This window comes from Amaranthus tricolor, chromosome 2 (genome assembly GCF_026212465.1).
Source record: "Amaranthus tricolor cultivar Red isolate AtriRed21 chromosome 2, ASM2621246v1, whole genome shotgun sequence".
Lineage (NCBI taxonomy): Eukaryota > Viridiplantae > Streptophyta > Magnoliopsida > Caryophyllales > Amaranthaceae > Amaranthus > Amaranthus tricolor.
Window position 1 is genome coordinate 8,272,678 of NC_080048.1, and position 17,609 is coordinate 8,290,286.

At 33.7% G+C, this 17,609-nt stretch overlaps 1 protein-coding gene across 6 annotated transcripts; it reads left to right on the forward strand.

Moving 5' to 3' along the window:
- Window positions 1-396: 396 nt before the first annotated feature.
- LOC130804495 (importin beta-like SAD2 homolog) lies at window positions 397-16,908 on the forward strand. Of its 6 annotated transcripts, none has more exons than XM_057668955.1 (21): window positions 397-633; window positions 744-916; window positions 1,021-1,191; window positions 1,518-1,628; window positions 1,717-1,794; window positions 2,085-2,281; window positions 2,359-2,419; window positions 5,695-5,781; window positions 5,917-5,994; window positions 7,185-7,247; window positions 7,316-7,399; window positions 7,492-7,670; window positions 7,890-7,929; window positions 8,027-8,170; window positions 8,294-8,416; window positions 8,493-8,708; window positions 11,242-11,409; window positions 12,640-13,312; window positions 14,904-15,100; window positions 15,396-15,531; window positions 16,462-16,908. In XM_057668955.1, the coding sequence occupies exons 1-21, from the start codon at window positions 492-494 to the stop codon at window positions 16,608-16,610; spliced, it is 3,270 nt and encodes a 1,089-aa protein (XP_057524938.1). In that variant the 5' UTR covers window positions 397-491; the 3' UTR covers window positions 16,611-16,908. The 6 variants fall into 6 exon arrangements, with proteins under 6 accessions (XP_057524938.1, XP_057524945.1, XP_057524952.1 ...); XM_057668962.1 differs by having other exon boundaries at window positions 8,297-8,416; XM_057668969.1 differs by having other exon boundaries at window positions 5,695-5,769; window positions 5,914-5,994.
- Window positions 16,909-17,609: the final 701 nt, after the last annotated feature.

Sequence of the window (17,609 nt, forward strand, 5' to 3'; positions counted from 1 at the left end):
TTTTGTTAATTTTCCTACAATAATACCAACTATTGATTAACCATGAATAATACCAATTTAAGGGGGTATTTTCCTAAAATAATACAAACTTTAATTTATTAATTAATTTACCAATTTTTTTTGTCTTATAATCAACTATAATTTGATTTTTTACATGTTAGACATTTTCTAGGAAAACACCCATTAAAGTTAATATTACTTATAATTAATCAATAATTGGTATTATTATAAGAAATAACAAAAAATTGTATTATTCACGATAATTTTTTGCTAACAAATATCAATGTCCATAATTATAAGCATTATTTGAAAATTTTCAAACCTTAGCAATAGAAACACAAAAGTGTCCGACAGATTTTCCCGGTTTAAACCTCCAAACTTTGTAAAAGCTCTTTAATGTTCCCGCCACTTAGCTTTTTTAACATCAGTTTCTCAATCTACAAACCCCAAATTCTCAAATTCTAGGGTTTATCTTTCTCATCCATTCAACCATGGCGGATGCCGATCGAATTGCTCAATTATTCAATGAAACTCTCAACTCCGACGGCCAGGTTGTTCGCAACGCTACACAGCAGCTGGATGATCTATCCATTTCCTCCAATTTCCCTTTCACTCTTCTCTCACTTATTAACGGTAATTCAATTCTGTTTTTCCAAGCTTTCATCCTAACTACCATTTTTTTCTTTAAATTCTGAAACTTTTCTTTTTTTTTTTTTTGATTTTGAACTTGACAAACTACTCAGGAAACGGAAATCAAGGTCAAAAAGTTGCTGCTGCAACATATTTGAAGAATTTAATTCGACGAAATATTTATGGAGAAGATCAATTTCCTTCTTTTAGTAAGGAATTTAAGGATAAGCTATTAGAAACTTTACTCAGAGTAGAAATGCCCGTTCTAAGAATCTTGGTTGAAGCGGTACCTTTATTTTTGAACTAATGTTGCAAATTTTTGTTAGTTTGGGTTTGGTTTTAGGCTTAGCTATACTGAATCATATTCTAATAATGATCGGTGACTTGCAGTTTGGTTCTGTTGTTGATGCTGAATTTGTGAAGAAGAGTGCATGGTCTGAACTTGTGCCCCAACTTTGTTTTGCTATCCAAAATAGTGACATCATAAGTGGAAACACAAATGCCGGATTCTCAACCGTTAATGCCCTTAAAGCTCTTCAAGCACTTCTTAGACCTTTCCAGGTAGTCATGATCAAGTGCTAGCTGTTTTTTTTTTGTTGATGATCGTGTGTAATTATTACTTTACATACTCTGCTCTTCAATATCAAAATTTGACAATCACGTGAACCGTGAGAGTTTCTCCAATATGAATCTTATGGAAGTTCCTTGTTGACAACATTGATGTACATGTTTCAAATTTTAGTTAATAATATTATATGAAGATCAGTTTTTGCAAGTAATAATAGGATAGATATTATGGAATAGGTTATATAACGTCTTCATGGTGTATGTGGGAATTACCTTGTCTTTCAATTTGCTATTTATTTTCCATTTGTATGATTTTTCAGTACTTCTTGAACCCGAAAGTGGCAAAGGAGTCTGTACCACCGCAGTTGGAACAAATATCAAAAGATATATTGGTGCCTTTGTTGGTTGTATTTCATGGTTTCGCAAAAAAGGTTAACTGCTTTGTTCTCTTCTCTCTTTTTTTCCTTGCATTATATTTCGGCATTTAACGTCTAACAATGCAAGTCTGCCAATCTACAGGCTGTAATGACCAAAGGAAATTTGAACAATGAGACAGAAAATGTCCTTCTCATTGTCTCCAAATGCACTTATTTTTCTGTAAGTGATTCAATCCTTATCAATGTGATCAACAAAATGATATGTTACGTACATTTAGTATTCATCATATTCACGAGCTTATGCATAATGTCATCAAATTTTAGTTTGTGATGTTGCAAAAGAACTGACTTAGAGTGCCAACATCATGATGAGGTTCCGCATCTGATTAAGTCAATGTTGATGGTTTAGTCATTTTTGTCAATTATTTCTTCAGGAATAGTTAAGTGATGCACAAACATTCTCTAACTTGTCAGCCTATATGGTTTTCCTAACAATGTTTGAATTTTTAGGTGAGGTCATATATGCCTACTTCTTTGGCTCCTTTACTGCCTTCCTTCTGTGGTGATCTATGTGATCTTTTGGAGTCATTAGGCCTAGAGGAGTCAGTATCTTCAGATGGCAGTCAACAAATGAGACTTAAAACCGGAAAGAGGTTGTTGCTTATTTGCTCTGCTCTTGTGACTCGTCACAGAAAGCATTCTGACAAGTGAGTTAGCTGTAAGTGCAGTATGTAGGTTTACTTTCATTGACTTTTGTTGACATTATTTTTCCATTTTATTCCAGGTTGATGCCTCATATTGTGAAGTGTGTTCTGCGAATTGTGAGATGTAGCACAAATATTAGTGTATGTATTCCACATAAAATTAATTGTTTTTTTTTTTTCCAAATTCTTAGCATTATTTAATGTTTTCATTCTTCTCTTCGGAGAAATCCAATAATCTTGTTTCTGTAGGTGCCTAGTTGCCATGTTTTATACACATATAACTTAAAATCTGAAGTATTTATGGTACACCTAAGCCTTTTTTAAAAGCCTTTAGTTATCTTTAATTATCTTTTCTCTTTTGATTGCACAAGACCTCTTTCTTACCATCTTGTCCAGGGAAAGTCTTCGGGCCTTCTATCTTTTCCATCACTTGTACTACGTAATATATTCTAATAAATGAGTCCAATTCCAACTAATTGGTGAAAATAGGCTGTTCATTATAAAAATAGGAGACACAACAAATTGGTTCGTTGTAGAATGGCAAGCTTATAAATCCATGACACTCTCTCTATCTCTCCTTGCTGAAAACCACCTCCTCTTTGGTGGAGAAAAAGTAATGAAACAACAAGCTATCATCGTCATTTTCTCTAGCTTTGTTATCTTAGTTTAAAATGTAAGAATATTTTAGTGGGAGAACCATTAAGTACGCGCTAGCCCTTGCATATTATGTCTCTAGATTAAATTTTAATTATGTTTTTTTTCACTTTTCCTTGTCATTACTTGTCCTCTTGTTTCTTTCCGTTTATTTTGTGGAAGTATTCTTTGTTTTTAACATTTGTAAAATTTGATGATTGGTACCAATATAAATTTCCCAGGATGAAGTAAAAAAATACCTTATGGTCATCTTTTGATGTTGTCAATGGTCTTTTGTTGGTATATTAGTAAGTGGTATCTCCATGAGTTGTATTCTATCGTTTTTGCTCTAAAGCATTAATATACTTAGGTTATGCATGGGCGTTTGGAGTGTAAATATCCTCTAAATTGGTTTGGATTTTAAAACTCTTAGTCTCTCCTTTAATCTTTACTAGATAACCAAACATGATAGGGTATCATATTCTATGGTGCTAATAACAATAGCTTGTGAGCTTTGGTTTCGAAATATTAAAAAGACCTTAGGTCAATGTACCACTTATTGTGTCACTTGATAAAAATAGATTTATTGGACAAAGGTGGTTTCATCAAAGATTACTTTCCAAATATGTTTGAGGCTTGAGGCTTGAGCCTTGAGATCTTTCATTTTCTAAATTTGAAAGAAATATAACATTCTCTTAGCAATTAAATGAATTGCATTTTTTTTTTCATAATTTGTGCTTGTTTAATCGTAAAGGCACAATTTATTGCTGAAAAATTGTTGAATTTATGTTGGATTTAATAGCAAATAATGCATCTGAAAGCTATTAGAAATGGCCTTTGAAATTCTTTGAGGCTTATTATATCGATTATTCGATGTTAGAGAATTGATGGTTTTTCTTGTTAGATTAAGACATCTTTTGCACAACATATCTTTAGCGTTAAAGTTTTTTATAAAATTCGTTTGGTAATAAAAAAAATATTATAGGAACTTAAGGAAAGAAATGTTTGAAGAAATCATGGGTTAAGTAATCCTAAATTTGGTTATTCAAGTATCCAACACATTAACAATATTATTATCTAGAATCTTTGTTTGAATATCCACATCCTTGTAATTTATTAGCATTAGTTAGATTAGTGATTGAATTTCTATTAGCAAATTGCTAAATATGAAAGTCTTGATTACAAGAATCCATTTTCCTTAATTGGATATTTAAAATGTGCATCTGTTTTAGTTTTTCTTGACTTCATTCACACTCAAGTGAATTTTGAATTACTTGCCAAATTTACGGATTCACCATTTCATAAACCTCTACACACTCAAAATTTCAGTTTTTGACCACTTTTTGCTCAAAAGCTTAAATATTTGAGTTGTTTTTGATACTAATGATAAGCTAATATAATATAAGTGAATTAGTGATGAAAATATGAAGCTATTAAATATATAGTGAGCAATCTGTTCCAAGATTATAAACTTGCTATGTTTTCATATTATTATGAATATTGGAGCATAATGTACTTGTACGTTTTAGTGCAAAATGCGGTGAATTGATCATGGTGATGTGGTAGGGGTGATGCTATCGTCATACGCATTGTTACTTAAAATGGAGTTCGATACGATACGAGAAATGGAAACTGGAACGAGAAACACTAATTTAGAGTATCGAAAACGTAGGTAATGTTTTAGTTCACAACAAAATATAAAAGGAGTAAAGAAATGTAAGTAGAAAAAAACTAAAACGACATAATAAAAAAGCAAACGAAAAGAAGGTTTTGGCATTATAAATGGTTTGGGGTTTGAAAATAAAAGGAACGTCGTTACGGAAACGTTAATGTGGCGTTTCGGAAACGAAGGTCTCGAAACAAAATTTGGAGGGATGTTTTCGAATTCTTGTAACTATGGCCATACCTATGATGCAAAAACGCATAACATACACGATGATGCAGTAATAGAGGTGATTTAGTTGTATCACTAAATATCAGGCAAACCATGAAATAATGTTTTTACATCTTTAAAATGTGGATAATACTGTTGCGGTAAATTAAAAACCTTTACAAAGTGGCCTATACAATGTGATGTGACTTGTTTTTGCACTTTTATTATATCGTCAGTTATCGGATGAACCCATGAAATATCCTTTAATCTATCGTAAAACGTGATTTTTTTTGCACCTTGCTATAATTGTTTTAGATTTGGTATATTTGGACTCCTTTGTGACTTGGCCGATGCGATATTATGCAACCTTGCTTTTGTACTATGGACTAGATGTGAAACTTTTGCATTCTAAGATTTAATTTCTAGCTAAATGATGACCAGGGTACCAGGCTATCTCTGGGGACTGCATTTCTTATTTTTCTTTCTATTAGTTGCTCTTCCTCTCAAATGCTTTCAGGTTGTAGTTCGATGACCATAGCAAGAGAAGAATCATATTGTGTCCCACAAAATGGTCTTTTATAATCCCTTTTTTTAACAAGATGAGACCCTGCAAACTAAATTGTAGATAAAAGATGTGTTTTCTTCTAATCCTAGTCCTTTTTTATATTAAATATATGAAAAGAGATAACTTACCTTCTATTCCAGATTATGACATTCTAACAAGTTTAGGTGATTATGTCATAGACAATTTATAGTTCTCATTCCTAACTTTTTTGTTTACTACACTTTTTACTATTCCATGTTAAGTTCTGGGATATTCCATGCTTTAGGATTAGTTTGTCGACATCTTTTCCCTTAGTCTTGGTTTCCTCTAAATCACTGTTTTGGCATTTGATTTCATAATATGCAGAATCTGGACTGTTTATCAGAGAGGATTATTTCCCTGGCATTTGATGTCATTTCTCACATTCTGGAGACTGGCCCAGTAAGTTTACAGGTTTTTAGTTACTCAACTATTTCCGTTTATGAAATGATAAGAAATTGTTTAACCGTGAACAAAACATTGCAGTTTTTTTTCAGTGCCTGGACACTGGATTACTAATAGTATTCTAATACTGTAAGTTGTTAGCAGGGTTGGAGATTAATTTCACCCCATTTTTCATCATTATTGGACTTTGCTATTTTTCCGGCCCTCATAATGAATACAAAGGTTGGTTTCTTGCGTAAAACATCTCTTCTCATATATCCAGATATGTTCATTAGAACTGTCATTTCATATTGTTTTTCCAATTCTCTTCTGTGAGATTTATGCAATTGGGTCACACATATTTTACTTCAACAGAGGGTAGGTTTAATGGGAAATAAAGTGGGCAGTTTCACCTTGAAGAGGTACCTTGATTTTAATTATAATTCTTTTTCTGGATAATTAATAGGTTATACCATTAAATTTTACATTGACGAGCCCAACTCTTGGACATGTGTTGGATATAGACATTTGGTTTTGTGTCGAGGCAACATAGTTTTCTTTGACCAACTGCGATCCTACTCCTTTCACCAGCTTTAGGATCCACAGTGAATGTCAAATAACACTCGCTAGTATGGAATTAACGTGGCAATGTTTAACCTTAATTGTCACCGACCCGTTGCAAGCCTCCTTTTATCTGGTTTTGTTACAACATCAGTTATCTGTTACATAATTCTCATTAGAACGTGAAATGTTTATTCTTCTGACCTACAATATTTACTAGCTAGAATGTCAAACATCTGTGAACAAACAGGGCCGTCTCCGAACTTGTAAGGGCCCTAAGTGAAAATTAAATATGAGATTTTTAAGTACAAACGTGTATGCCCATTGTTTAAGTGACAATAATACACTAACAATTTATTTTCATTCAACAAAGTATTGATTTGTTCAATTATTTTAATTCAAGAAGAAAATACAACAAAAAAATAATAGCACTATTTTTTTGATCGGAATAATATAATTACTTAGTTACCTAGATTGAATAATTATCAATGAAAAAAATCAAACAATACCTACTAGTCAGAAACTAAAAATATTATATTTTTTATTATTTAATTCAAAAATTGGATATATTAATTTTTTTGGGCCCTTAAAATAACGGGTTCCTGAGCCGTTGCTCATGCCGCTCATGCGGTAGAGCAGGCTCTGTGAACAAAGAGTAATCGGTACACCATCAAATGGATAAAGATATGAGTTTAGAGGACTGAAGAGGTATGCAAAATACTTTTGATTAGGAGTTTGATTTGAGGTTCAATCTGCATAAATTTTACCAATATTGTGCATATTTTTATAGTATCCTTTATGGTATATAATAATTTATTTACTAAATATCTCTGTCATTATTTAGACTTTCTCACTAGGGGTTTTATATTTAGGATATCTTGGAGTGGGAAGAAGATCCAGATGAGTTCATAAGCAAGAATTTACCATGTGATTTGGTAAGGAAACTTTTTCGGCATGTTTTGTTAAGTTTGAGTTTTTGATGAAGGCTTTAACTTCCTTTTAGGAAGAAATATCTGGATGGAGAGAAGATTTATTTACTGCCCGAAAGAGTGCTTCAAATTTACTTGGTGTCATTTCTATGTCAAAGGTCAGCATGAATTTTTCATTCACATTTGTGGAAGACAATTGAGTTCTGGTTTCTCATTTAGTTCACCAGAAACAACATCTCATATCTTGCAGGGGCCTCCAGTGGTGACTAATAGTCACAGTTTTATGTCATCTTTGAAGCGCAAAAAGGGTGAAAAGAAGAGGGGAAAGGAACAACCCTGTTCAGTTGGAGAATTGCTTGTACTACCTTTTCTGTCTAAGTTTCCAATTCCTAGTGATGCAAATGCATTTGACACCGATATGTCAAATAAGTAAGTTGTTAGTTGCTAAATCTAGTTCCTCGTCAATTTTGGGTCCTATCATTACCTATGTTGGCTTTTATTTTAAATTTCTATCAAATTACTTCCAATAGTATAAATTTCATACCCCTTTTGCCTTGTGGTTTTAGAAACTATGTGAATTCTTTAAAATATTTTTAGATTCACCAAGTACTTATGTTGGTTTTCTTATATGATTCGTATAAATGGCAGTTATTATGGCGTACTAGTGGGATATGGAGCACTGCATGATGTACGAGTGTCTCCTTTTTGATCTAATTATGTGGAATATCTATGAATGTTTTTCTTAATTTAAATTTTTATTCGTAGTTTAACATTTCCCTTGATAGTTTTTAGCAGAGAAGCACCCTGATCACACTGCAATGTTAATTAGAAATCGCGTGTTACCACTGTACACAATCTCCAAAACGCACCCATATTTGCTGGCTGCTGCAAATTGGTTACTTGGAGAGCTCACGTCCTTTTTATCTGAAGTTTGTATTTTGTCTTATCTCTTTGCAATTTTTCTCTCTGGGCATTATGGTCCAGTAATTGTTAATATACCAGATTCTCGGATATTTAATATACCTGAGTGACTAATATGGGCTTTTGGTCAGCAGGATATGGAAGCTGAAGTATATCCTACATTGCTAAAAGCACTTACGATACCTGATTGCGAAAATGTGTCCTGTTATCCTGTTCGAGCAAGTGCTGCTGGGGCAATGATGAAGCTTCTTGACGTAATCTCCATTCTAGAGAAAGCTTTCTTGTTAGATTATTTTAATATTGTTTTAAAATAAATTACTACACTTGCAGAATGAATACTTGCCATCTGACTGGTTACGTCTTCTCCAAGTAGTAGTTGGTAGAATTGGTAGTGAAGAGGAAGAGATTTCTATGTTATTTCAGCTCCTTAGTTCGTTGGTGGAGGCTGGAGAGAAAGAGGTGGCGGTTCATATACCTTTAGTTGTATCAAAATTGGTTGATGGAATTTCAAAGTACATGTTTTCCAATCTAGAGCCATGGCCTCAAGTAAGTACATGATTTATTCCTATAGCTATGCATTGTGTTTCTTGGTTTGAAAAAAAAGAGAAACTCCATGTATGTCGTGATGATGGGATTATGAGGGATTCCTCGGGTAGTTTCTGTGGTAAATTAAGAACTAATATTTTTGATCTTATGGAGCCTTATTGGAAGTGTTTTTTTGGGTTGACTAGCATAATTCCTTTCATATTGTTCTTGGGTTGTCCTTATCATCCTTGCTACTTTTCCGGGCAAGGATGGCATATTTCACCAAAAGGAGATTCCTTATTGAATTAACTAGGCATTATTTATTGCAGTGCTGTATTTGGCTATTATGAATAGTAGAATTACAAATAAAGCAACTCAAATTACAATGCATTCAACTGTCCAAGAGACTTAATTACTTATTAAACCGAAAGCTAGCATCAGCTAATTCATCACTTCCACTATCACTCTGACTTTCGCCGCGTCATTATCAATCTCTATACCATGCTTCAACCTGGGCTGTCCTATTACCCAAAGCGTTCTTCCTTTCTCTACAACTTGCATTAAAAGGGGACTTATTATGTAATATTCAAAAAGTTACAAACCTACAAAGAGAAAAAAAAGGACAAATAATGAGCAGCAATATAGGATTCACTAATGACTGACTAAATAAAACCTACATTTGGTCGATGGATAATTTCATGATAACTTGAGAGCACAAAGCAACTGTAAAAAAGAAGACACAAATTACAGACATAGGTTTCATAAGGAGGCAAATGTTCCATGCAAAGCAAACATTACGGCAGAAGTTTGCTTACCTTAATAATTTAAGTCAGCTTAATTAACCAAAAAAAATATATCAAAGCAGAAGTTTTAATCATCTACATGAGCTCAATCCGGTGAATCAATGGAAAAAGAAAACATCATGGGCTCATGGCAATATTTGAAGTTCTCTTACTTTAATCATTTACATCATCTCAATCAACTGAATCAACAGACGAAAAAGGAAAAAAAAAAAAAAAAACATCACTGGAGAATTACACTAACCTTACTCTTCTAAATTAGCTTAATCAACATGATAAAGGAAAAAAGAAAAGGAGACTAACTTGATTGAACTTGATGACGGGCTTAATTGATTATAGCTTTATAGGGTTAAAGCCTAGAAGTTCATTGAGCCTGCAATTGATGAGTTGATTGAACTTGCAGTTTGATTAGTTCATGAGGCTAGAAGTTGCGACTTGTGATTACTCTGCAAAAGAATGCATATTTGCAAATTGCAAGTACTCAACAGTCTCAACCAGATCATTGAAGAGAAGGCTGAGGGACTCCTTTTTCAAATTGAAGTTGTATTTGTAATTCGTAGAGCTTAAATTGTGAGTTTAGGATCTCAATGTTGGATTTTTGAGAAAGAGAGTTTAGAACAGAGAGAATAAAGAGAGGAACAATCAGACATTTTTGAGAATGAGGCTTGTTGCATCAACTAATCCTTAATTCCTAATTAATACGCTTGCATGGGCCTAGGATGAACTGTGAAATTGGATCCATAGGATACCCATTTCTCAGCCTAATTTTTGGATTTAACTAGGTTCAGAAATGCGATACTGTCGAGTTTAATCGATCCTAGTTATCCTTTTTTTCATTTTTCCCCTAAGCGATCTTGATTACGATTCATCCCGTTTTGATGTGTTGTAGGATCATACTATCCTACTATCTAGATGGCGATTTAAATCTTGGTTGCTGTCTTATAAAATATCCAAGCTATCATGATGTTTGGATCAGATTTTCATCATAGAGTCAAAGACATAATTTTGTTTTGGCAGATATTATGGATTGGGATGGACATCTCATTTAAGCCAAATGAGCCAAATTTATAAATATCTTCAATGTAGTTGTAGATTTGTACAATATTCAGCTTAATGAGCTGTTCATTATAGACTATAAATTCTCAGATAAGGGACTAGAAGAAAAAATTACCCCTTGCTTGATTCATCTCTAGCTAGATGCTTAGTTAAGAAGACTTTTTGTTTTGAACTATGCATGGGGAATACTGATCTGAAGTTGCTTGGGCAAGAAAAGTGGAGAATTGGAGTGACAGACACTACCAAGAGCCAAGGAGGCCATTAAATGAGTTGGCTAATGGAAGTGAAGAATAATGGTGAAGGAAATGGGTCTGAATTCTGGTCATATATACTAGATAGGAGTGAGTGAAAAATTGTTGTAGATGATCACTAGAAAATGAACCTTTTGGTTCATGTAGCTGAACCCATCATTTAGAATGAAGGATTAAGCATATTTATTGCATGATATTTGTACTAATGTAACTAAAACAAAAAACAGGTTTAACAATGGCTACATCTCTAGGACATTCTTTTTGTTAAATAGGTTATTAAGTTAAATTTTTTACTAACATCTCGTTTGATACATGGTTTTAACTTGCCAGTCATTGGATTTCTATTTTCTCTCATTTCTGCATAGACGATATTACTTGTCTTAAAATGTTTAACCTGCTTGTATTCCTTTGGATATCTTGTAAATTAACCTTTCTTTTCCATGGCAGGCAGTTATACAAGGTTTTGCCGCACTTGCTGTAATGGCTAAATCCTGGCAAGACACTATACCTGACGAATATGACCTAAGCAGCAAGTGGGCTTCTGATCAGAAAATTATGGCTAGAGGGTTTTCTGCTCTCTTGCAACGGGCTTGGCTTGCACCCAAGGAAATTATGGTGAGGCTCCTGCTGCATAAGTTTTGTTTTTAAGAAATCATTTACTTCTTTTTTTAAATACAGTTTTTCCCCATTGAGTAGCTCATCGAAATAGCCAAAACAAAGTACTTAAATCTTTTCATGTTCACCTTTTGTGCATGGTCTACATGCTATTGGGTTATAAATGGGAAAATTACTCACAAAGAGAAAGTTAGTAAAGAATCCTCTAGAAGGAATATTGTTAATTATTATAATTACATGTTATGGTGAATGGAGAGTTTCTTATTTCTTGCATAGAAAATATCCTTGTATTATTGTATATATAAAGAAGGGGAGGGAATGAAGGAAGCCATGCTTGTATTGCGAGAATAGTGTATTACACTTTGGGAGCTTCGAGTAACAAATGCTCTACTACTGTCTACCTTTTCACGTAATACAATATCTTCCTATTTCCTACTGTCGTTTCTTTTTTTCAATCACCATACCCCTATTCAGGCCAATGCTAACATCATAGACCATAACCCAACTCTCCAACCCTTATAAACATCCTCTCACGGCCACACCACCACTTTGGCTAATATTTGTGTATTACATATTGCATCTTAATTCTGCTGTTCAGTTCATTTTTTTTTTTCTTACAAATGTACAATATGTCTGTATATGATTTCCTGGTTTTGATGTCTGCAATGCTGAAATAGCTGTATTTCCATATGATTAGAGATGCAATGACTACCTCTGTTGTCATCTCACATCCATTTTGCAGAATAAAACATGAATAATCTTAGTGAAAAATGTTTATCATTCTTATGTATCATATGCAATGCAGCTGAGGTGGATAACAATTCCTTCAAAATTGTGTAAGAATATGCCAATTAGAAAATTACCTGATGTGGACCATGTCAAAGTAGATTGGGCTATATTGGCTTGTCAAAAACTATACAGTTGAGTTGCTGATTTTGTCTGTTTAGTCATCATAATGTTATGGTGATTCAGGTTTAGTTAATTCACTGCCCCCAGGCAGAGAGCAATCTTGAAACATACACAAACTTTGCCTGTTTAATAGGTTGGAGTATGAAAAAGAGTGTTGACATGGTAATGTCGTCCGGGCTTCGTTTGATTTATATTTTTATTCCTTGTGCTTGTTCATTTTTTCAACTAGGCAGGATCATTGAGCTATGAAGTGTTGTTCCTGATTTTCTATTTGTAGTGTTGAAAGGTTTTATTTATTTATTCTAGTGATGATAATGTCAGGATAATGAAGAAACTTCACTACAATCATGTATTGATGGTGCATCAACAATGTTTTGGTTTATTTTGTGTTCGAGTACCAGCAGTGATGCTCTTTTGGAACTCAAGGTGCCAGATTTGTTGTCAGTTTGGGCTGAAATTATCGCAGAGTTTCATGGTTGGGAAGAAGTGGAGGATTTGACTATCTTTGACTGCATTAAGGAGGTTGTTAGTCTGGAGAAGAACCTTGGCCTGCCGAAACTTTTCAATAAAGCTATGCCTTCACCTCCAGCTCCTCCAGTACCAGAAAAATCCATTCTTGATAATATTGCGACATTTGTCTGTGAGGCCATTTCACAATATCCTTCGGCTGCATCTAGGGCTTGTGCATGTGTACATAGCCTTCTTCACCTGCCACATTATTCTGATAAAGAGGAAGTCAGGCATTCATTGATTGTTGCTTTTAGTCAGGCTGCAGCTTCTAGATTCAAAGAAATCCAAAGCAAACCATGTCCACTTTGGAAACCACTATTGCTTGCAGTCTCATCATGTTACTTGTATTATCCAGAGAGCGTGCAGACAGTATTAGAAAAAGTTCAAAATGGTGGTTTTTTGGTCTGGGTATCTGCTGTGAACTCCATTTCGTCTACCTCATTCACACCAAACACTTCAACGGAATCAGAACTTAAATTAGTTGGTGGGTTTTTTCTTCAGTTTTTTTTTTCTTGTTTTTATTTTTCTTCTAGCTCTAAAATATGATCACGTAATCCTGGTCATTAGCAATACCTGTAGGTTGTGTCTTTAGTTTTGAATAGCAAACCTAAGGCGCGCCTTCAGGGTAGGTTCTAGAAGGATCGCTTTTCATAGTCTGGGCTCAATGAAATATAGAAAGCGTGTGGCTTTGTGTGCTTTCAGCGCTTTTTGCCATCTTTTAGAAAACCTTTTTATAGTCATATGTCACAGAAGAATTATGTCTTCTTCGAAGAGAGAAAGAAAAGATAAATTTTCTCTTGTTTCAAAGGGAGAGAAGGGGGAAATTCCTAAAACTCAACATACTTCTTTCTCAATTTATCCACCACTGCTGTGTATCTTCCTTTTTCCTAGACTCCAAGACCCTTTAGTGCCTCGGTACACCTTGTGGCTTTTTAAAACTAAGGCTGTCTCTCTCATGATCTAAATTCATTATTGGTACATTGCTTCCAGTATTAACCAATGAGCGATCTTGCGTTTTCCCCATGGATTTTCCAAGTACTACTGATAGTTATAGTTTTTTGAACAACAAAGTTGTTTTGTTCTGTTTCCTGAAAGAAAAGTCTTAAAATATAAATATTGGTAACCCAGATTTGGACAAGATTAAGTGGTGTGTAAAGTAATATTCTATGCAGATAATTGAATCTCTTCTATTTGTTGCAATTTACAAATCAGTTGTATGTTGGGAGCAATCTAATCATCAGTCCTTTCAGTAAAACCATTGGCTATTGAACCAAGTGTTAGATTTCCTTATTCACCACTATTTATTTTTCTTTGGGAGAATTGAGAGTTGTATTCAAATAGCTGTTAGTTAATATCACACATACATTTGTTTCAACATGTTGCGTTTGCTTAAGCGTTGTAAAACCCATTTATGACTCACAGAGTAATATATTATGTTCTTGATCAATACATTTAGAGTATGTTTACTTTATAGCTTAATATGGATTTGTGTACTTCCTCTTAGATGGTTGATTATTTAAACTACTAGGATGTTTAGTGATCTATCGTGGAGCTTCAACTATGAGTTTATGCTTTTGGTTGAGTTGATCATTTAACATGGTACCTAAAGCCAACATGACGAAGGTTGCGAGTTTGAATCTCATTCACTCATTTTTAAGTAGAATGTTTAGTTTCAAGTACGAGGAGGACATGTGTTGAATTCACATGTTTAGTCCAAAGGGCTCTCTTGTGAGGGGTGTGAATGTGTGATAGTGTATGTCACATATTATGAGGCTTCAACCATGTACGTAAACTTTTGGTTGAGTTGGTAATATGATATTTCATATATTTTTGCAAGATTTAGAGTCCTCGACCTCGTACTTGAGCATAGCAATGTCATTCCCCATCCCTTTTTGAACACCGCAAACCCTTTTTACTTGAGGATTGGGATATTTGAAAATTGATAGAAGCCAGTAAGTTCTATGTTTGATTTATTTCTGTGTACAAATTTCTTATCTTTTCATGCTACTAAACTCTTAGCTTTAATGTTTTTATATTCAACAAGTCAGAAATCTTTACAATTGCCTCATTTTCAGTGTTTACTCTAGCCAAAGTGGTTGAGCAGCTATTATCTATGGGAAACCCAAGCAGTGGCTTGTTATGGGATTGCTATTGCTCACTATTGTCAGATTTTGTACGATTGAAAGAAATTCAGGATGACAAGGATGAAGATGAAGAAATCGAAGATAATGAGAGTGAAGAGGAAGAGGAAACTGATGATGACGATGATGAGGTTAGACATTCGTGAGTTCTTTTTGATTTTCAATTATAGTTTTTGTGTTGCTCGCTTCACAACTGTATTCAATATTCATGTTTTAAAATGAATAAACAAAACGGTTAAATTTGAAACTGGACAAAGGAAACGCATTCAAGAAATGATAATCTTGGACTGTAAATCTGTGCTCATTAGCACACTTTATCAAGAAAATGCAGCTAGGTGCTCTGGACTTGGACAGTGCACACACAATCTCATGCTATTTAGTTATTATATATCACTAGTTTATGATGTCTTTAATACGTGAAATTAGGATTCTGATGATGACGTACGTGAAGAAACTGAAGAGGAGTTTCTGAAAAGATATGCTGAAGCGGCTGCTGCTTTGGAAAATGGAGCTCTCACTGCAGAAGAGGATACTGATGATTTCGATGAAGAACCTGAATTGGGTAGGTTTCTACTCCTCATTTGTAAATATCTTGAATTCTTGCATTCACCAATTCTTTGTTATTGAGGCTAATTTGAGCTACTATTTAAACTTATCGAAATTCAAACTGGGGAAAGCACTAAAAGATGAACGTGTTTGAGGACTACATGATGGATAATAAAAAGATGTATCTCATTCCTTTTTACCAATAAAACTGCAGATTTAGGATTCAGAAAATAGAATATGTACATCTGTTCTTGTAGACATATGAAGTCTTTGTTAAATCATACTAATGCTAAGTCTTTTAGTATTTGCTATGCAGAGGCTACAACTTTAGAAATCGAACTATTCATGCTATTATTTATGAGTGCACTTCTGGTTTCCCTATGTTCCTTAAAAGTGGGATTATGGAGGGAAATAAAAGAGATCAGGGAGTTGTAAACTATATCATACATCGCAAGCTTATGTAACCATTTTTAGTATGCTTTTTTAAGTCGATGAAGGGCTATTTTCTTGCTGCCACATTTGTGCCAATACGGCACAAAATAGGGTTGCCCCCTTTAATAAAAAAACTCACAAAAAGTGGTGAAAGGGGGCATATTCGAAGGGACGGAGTAGTATATGTAATCAAATTGTGACTCTTAACGTTGTTATCCGACTTAACGTTGCTGAGCCACATGTTCTGAAGGCAGTGGATAGAGTTTTTATAAATTATAGCAGAGAAGCGGTCTTTCTGACATAGAAGGTAGTTTTGAGGCATAATATTTGTACATTTTGGCAGATTGAAAAGGTTTCAAATAAAATTGGACATCAAATCATGTTAACATAGGTTTCCAATTTTGGACAAATTGAGTATGTTGATGCTACTGCCTTCATTATGCTGGAACACTCGAGATGTTTACGATCTTATTGGTGTTTAAGGTGTTGATTCCATATTTTGTGATTCATACAGGCTCACTTGAAGAGCAAGATCCGCAAGCAATTCTGCAATCGTTGATGGAGAGATATCATCACATTCTTGTACGAAATCAGTCTCTCTCTCCACAGCTTGTTTTGAGTTTGCAAAGCCTGTTTCCGCAATACAATGGCTTCTTACAGTGATTTGATCACATATTTACATGTAATATAACTACCTAATGTAGCTTGTATTATTCTTGGTGACTTTGCATGAAATTATCTTGCTTGGATTGTTTATGCAATGTGCTGCATAGTGCGAGTTATACATATTATTTTGAACATGTTTTTTTGATGAACAATAATACAATGTATAGGTGATAACTTCAGTTTGGCCAATTTTATTTTATTGTACAATTCTATTTGAAATTCTGCCTTGATTTCTGGGTAAACATGTACGATTGATTATATCAATGGTCAAATTACAACAATAATTTGTTTGATACAGCAATGTTGCATTTGACAGCTATCAAATGGAGTAGTTCATGAACGAATTCTATAAAAGCAACTTATGTATAATGTATTGTCATTGACAAAGTAGAGGTATATATAAAGTTCTAGTGAGAAAATTCATGTGTACATATCATCAGACTTCAACGTCAGAAAAGTTCTAATGAGAAAATTCAATAATAATACTACTCCGTCACAAGGATGGAGGTAGTATACTTCACTCAAAAAGTATTATTGTTCAACATTATTGCCAAATATTCATAAAAATCCATATCCAGACTTGAACCTAGACTCTGTAAAATATATATATTTTTGAAAGTGAATCTTAGTTAACGTTATATATCTTGTTTTTGCTTTAATTTAATCATTTGTTATCCAACTTTAAAATTTTTTAAAAAATATAAAAGGAAATTCCACATGGTAGCATCTAGTTTTCATGAAATGCTAGTAGTAGCACTTTTGTAAGATTTTTCCACATGGTAGCATCCAATTTTTGCTCTCAAATGTTTGACTCATCATTTACACGTTTTATTCATCGATTAATTTATCAACGCCCTTAAATGTTGTAATAATATTATTTTCATTCAAATTATTGGTATTATAAAGTTCAATAGTGCATTACAAACACTAATGAATAATTCAAAAGGTGCATTTTATAAGCTCAAAAGGTGTATTTCATAAGTTCAAAAGATTCAT

What these genes read in the sequence shown, in the direction of transcription:
- LOC130804495 (XM_057668955.1), top strand. Translation starts at nt 492, where the DNA reads ATGGCGGATGCCGATCGAATTGCTCAATTATTCAATGAAACTCTCAAC. An exon ending in TCTTCTCTCACTTATTAACG is followed by an intron (nt 634 to 743) that starts GTAATTCAATTC and finishes CAAACTACTCAG; the next exon opens with GAAACGGAAATCAAGGTCAA. An exon ending in GACACCGATATGTCAAATAA is followed by an intron (nt 7,671 to 7,889) that starts GTAAGTTGTTAG and finishes TATAAATGGCAG; the next exon opens with TTATTATGGCGTACTAGTGG.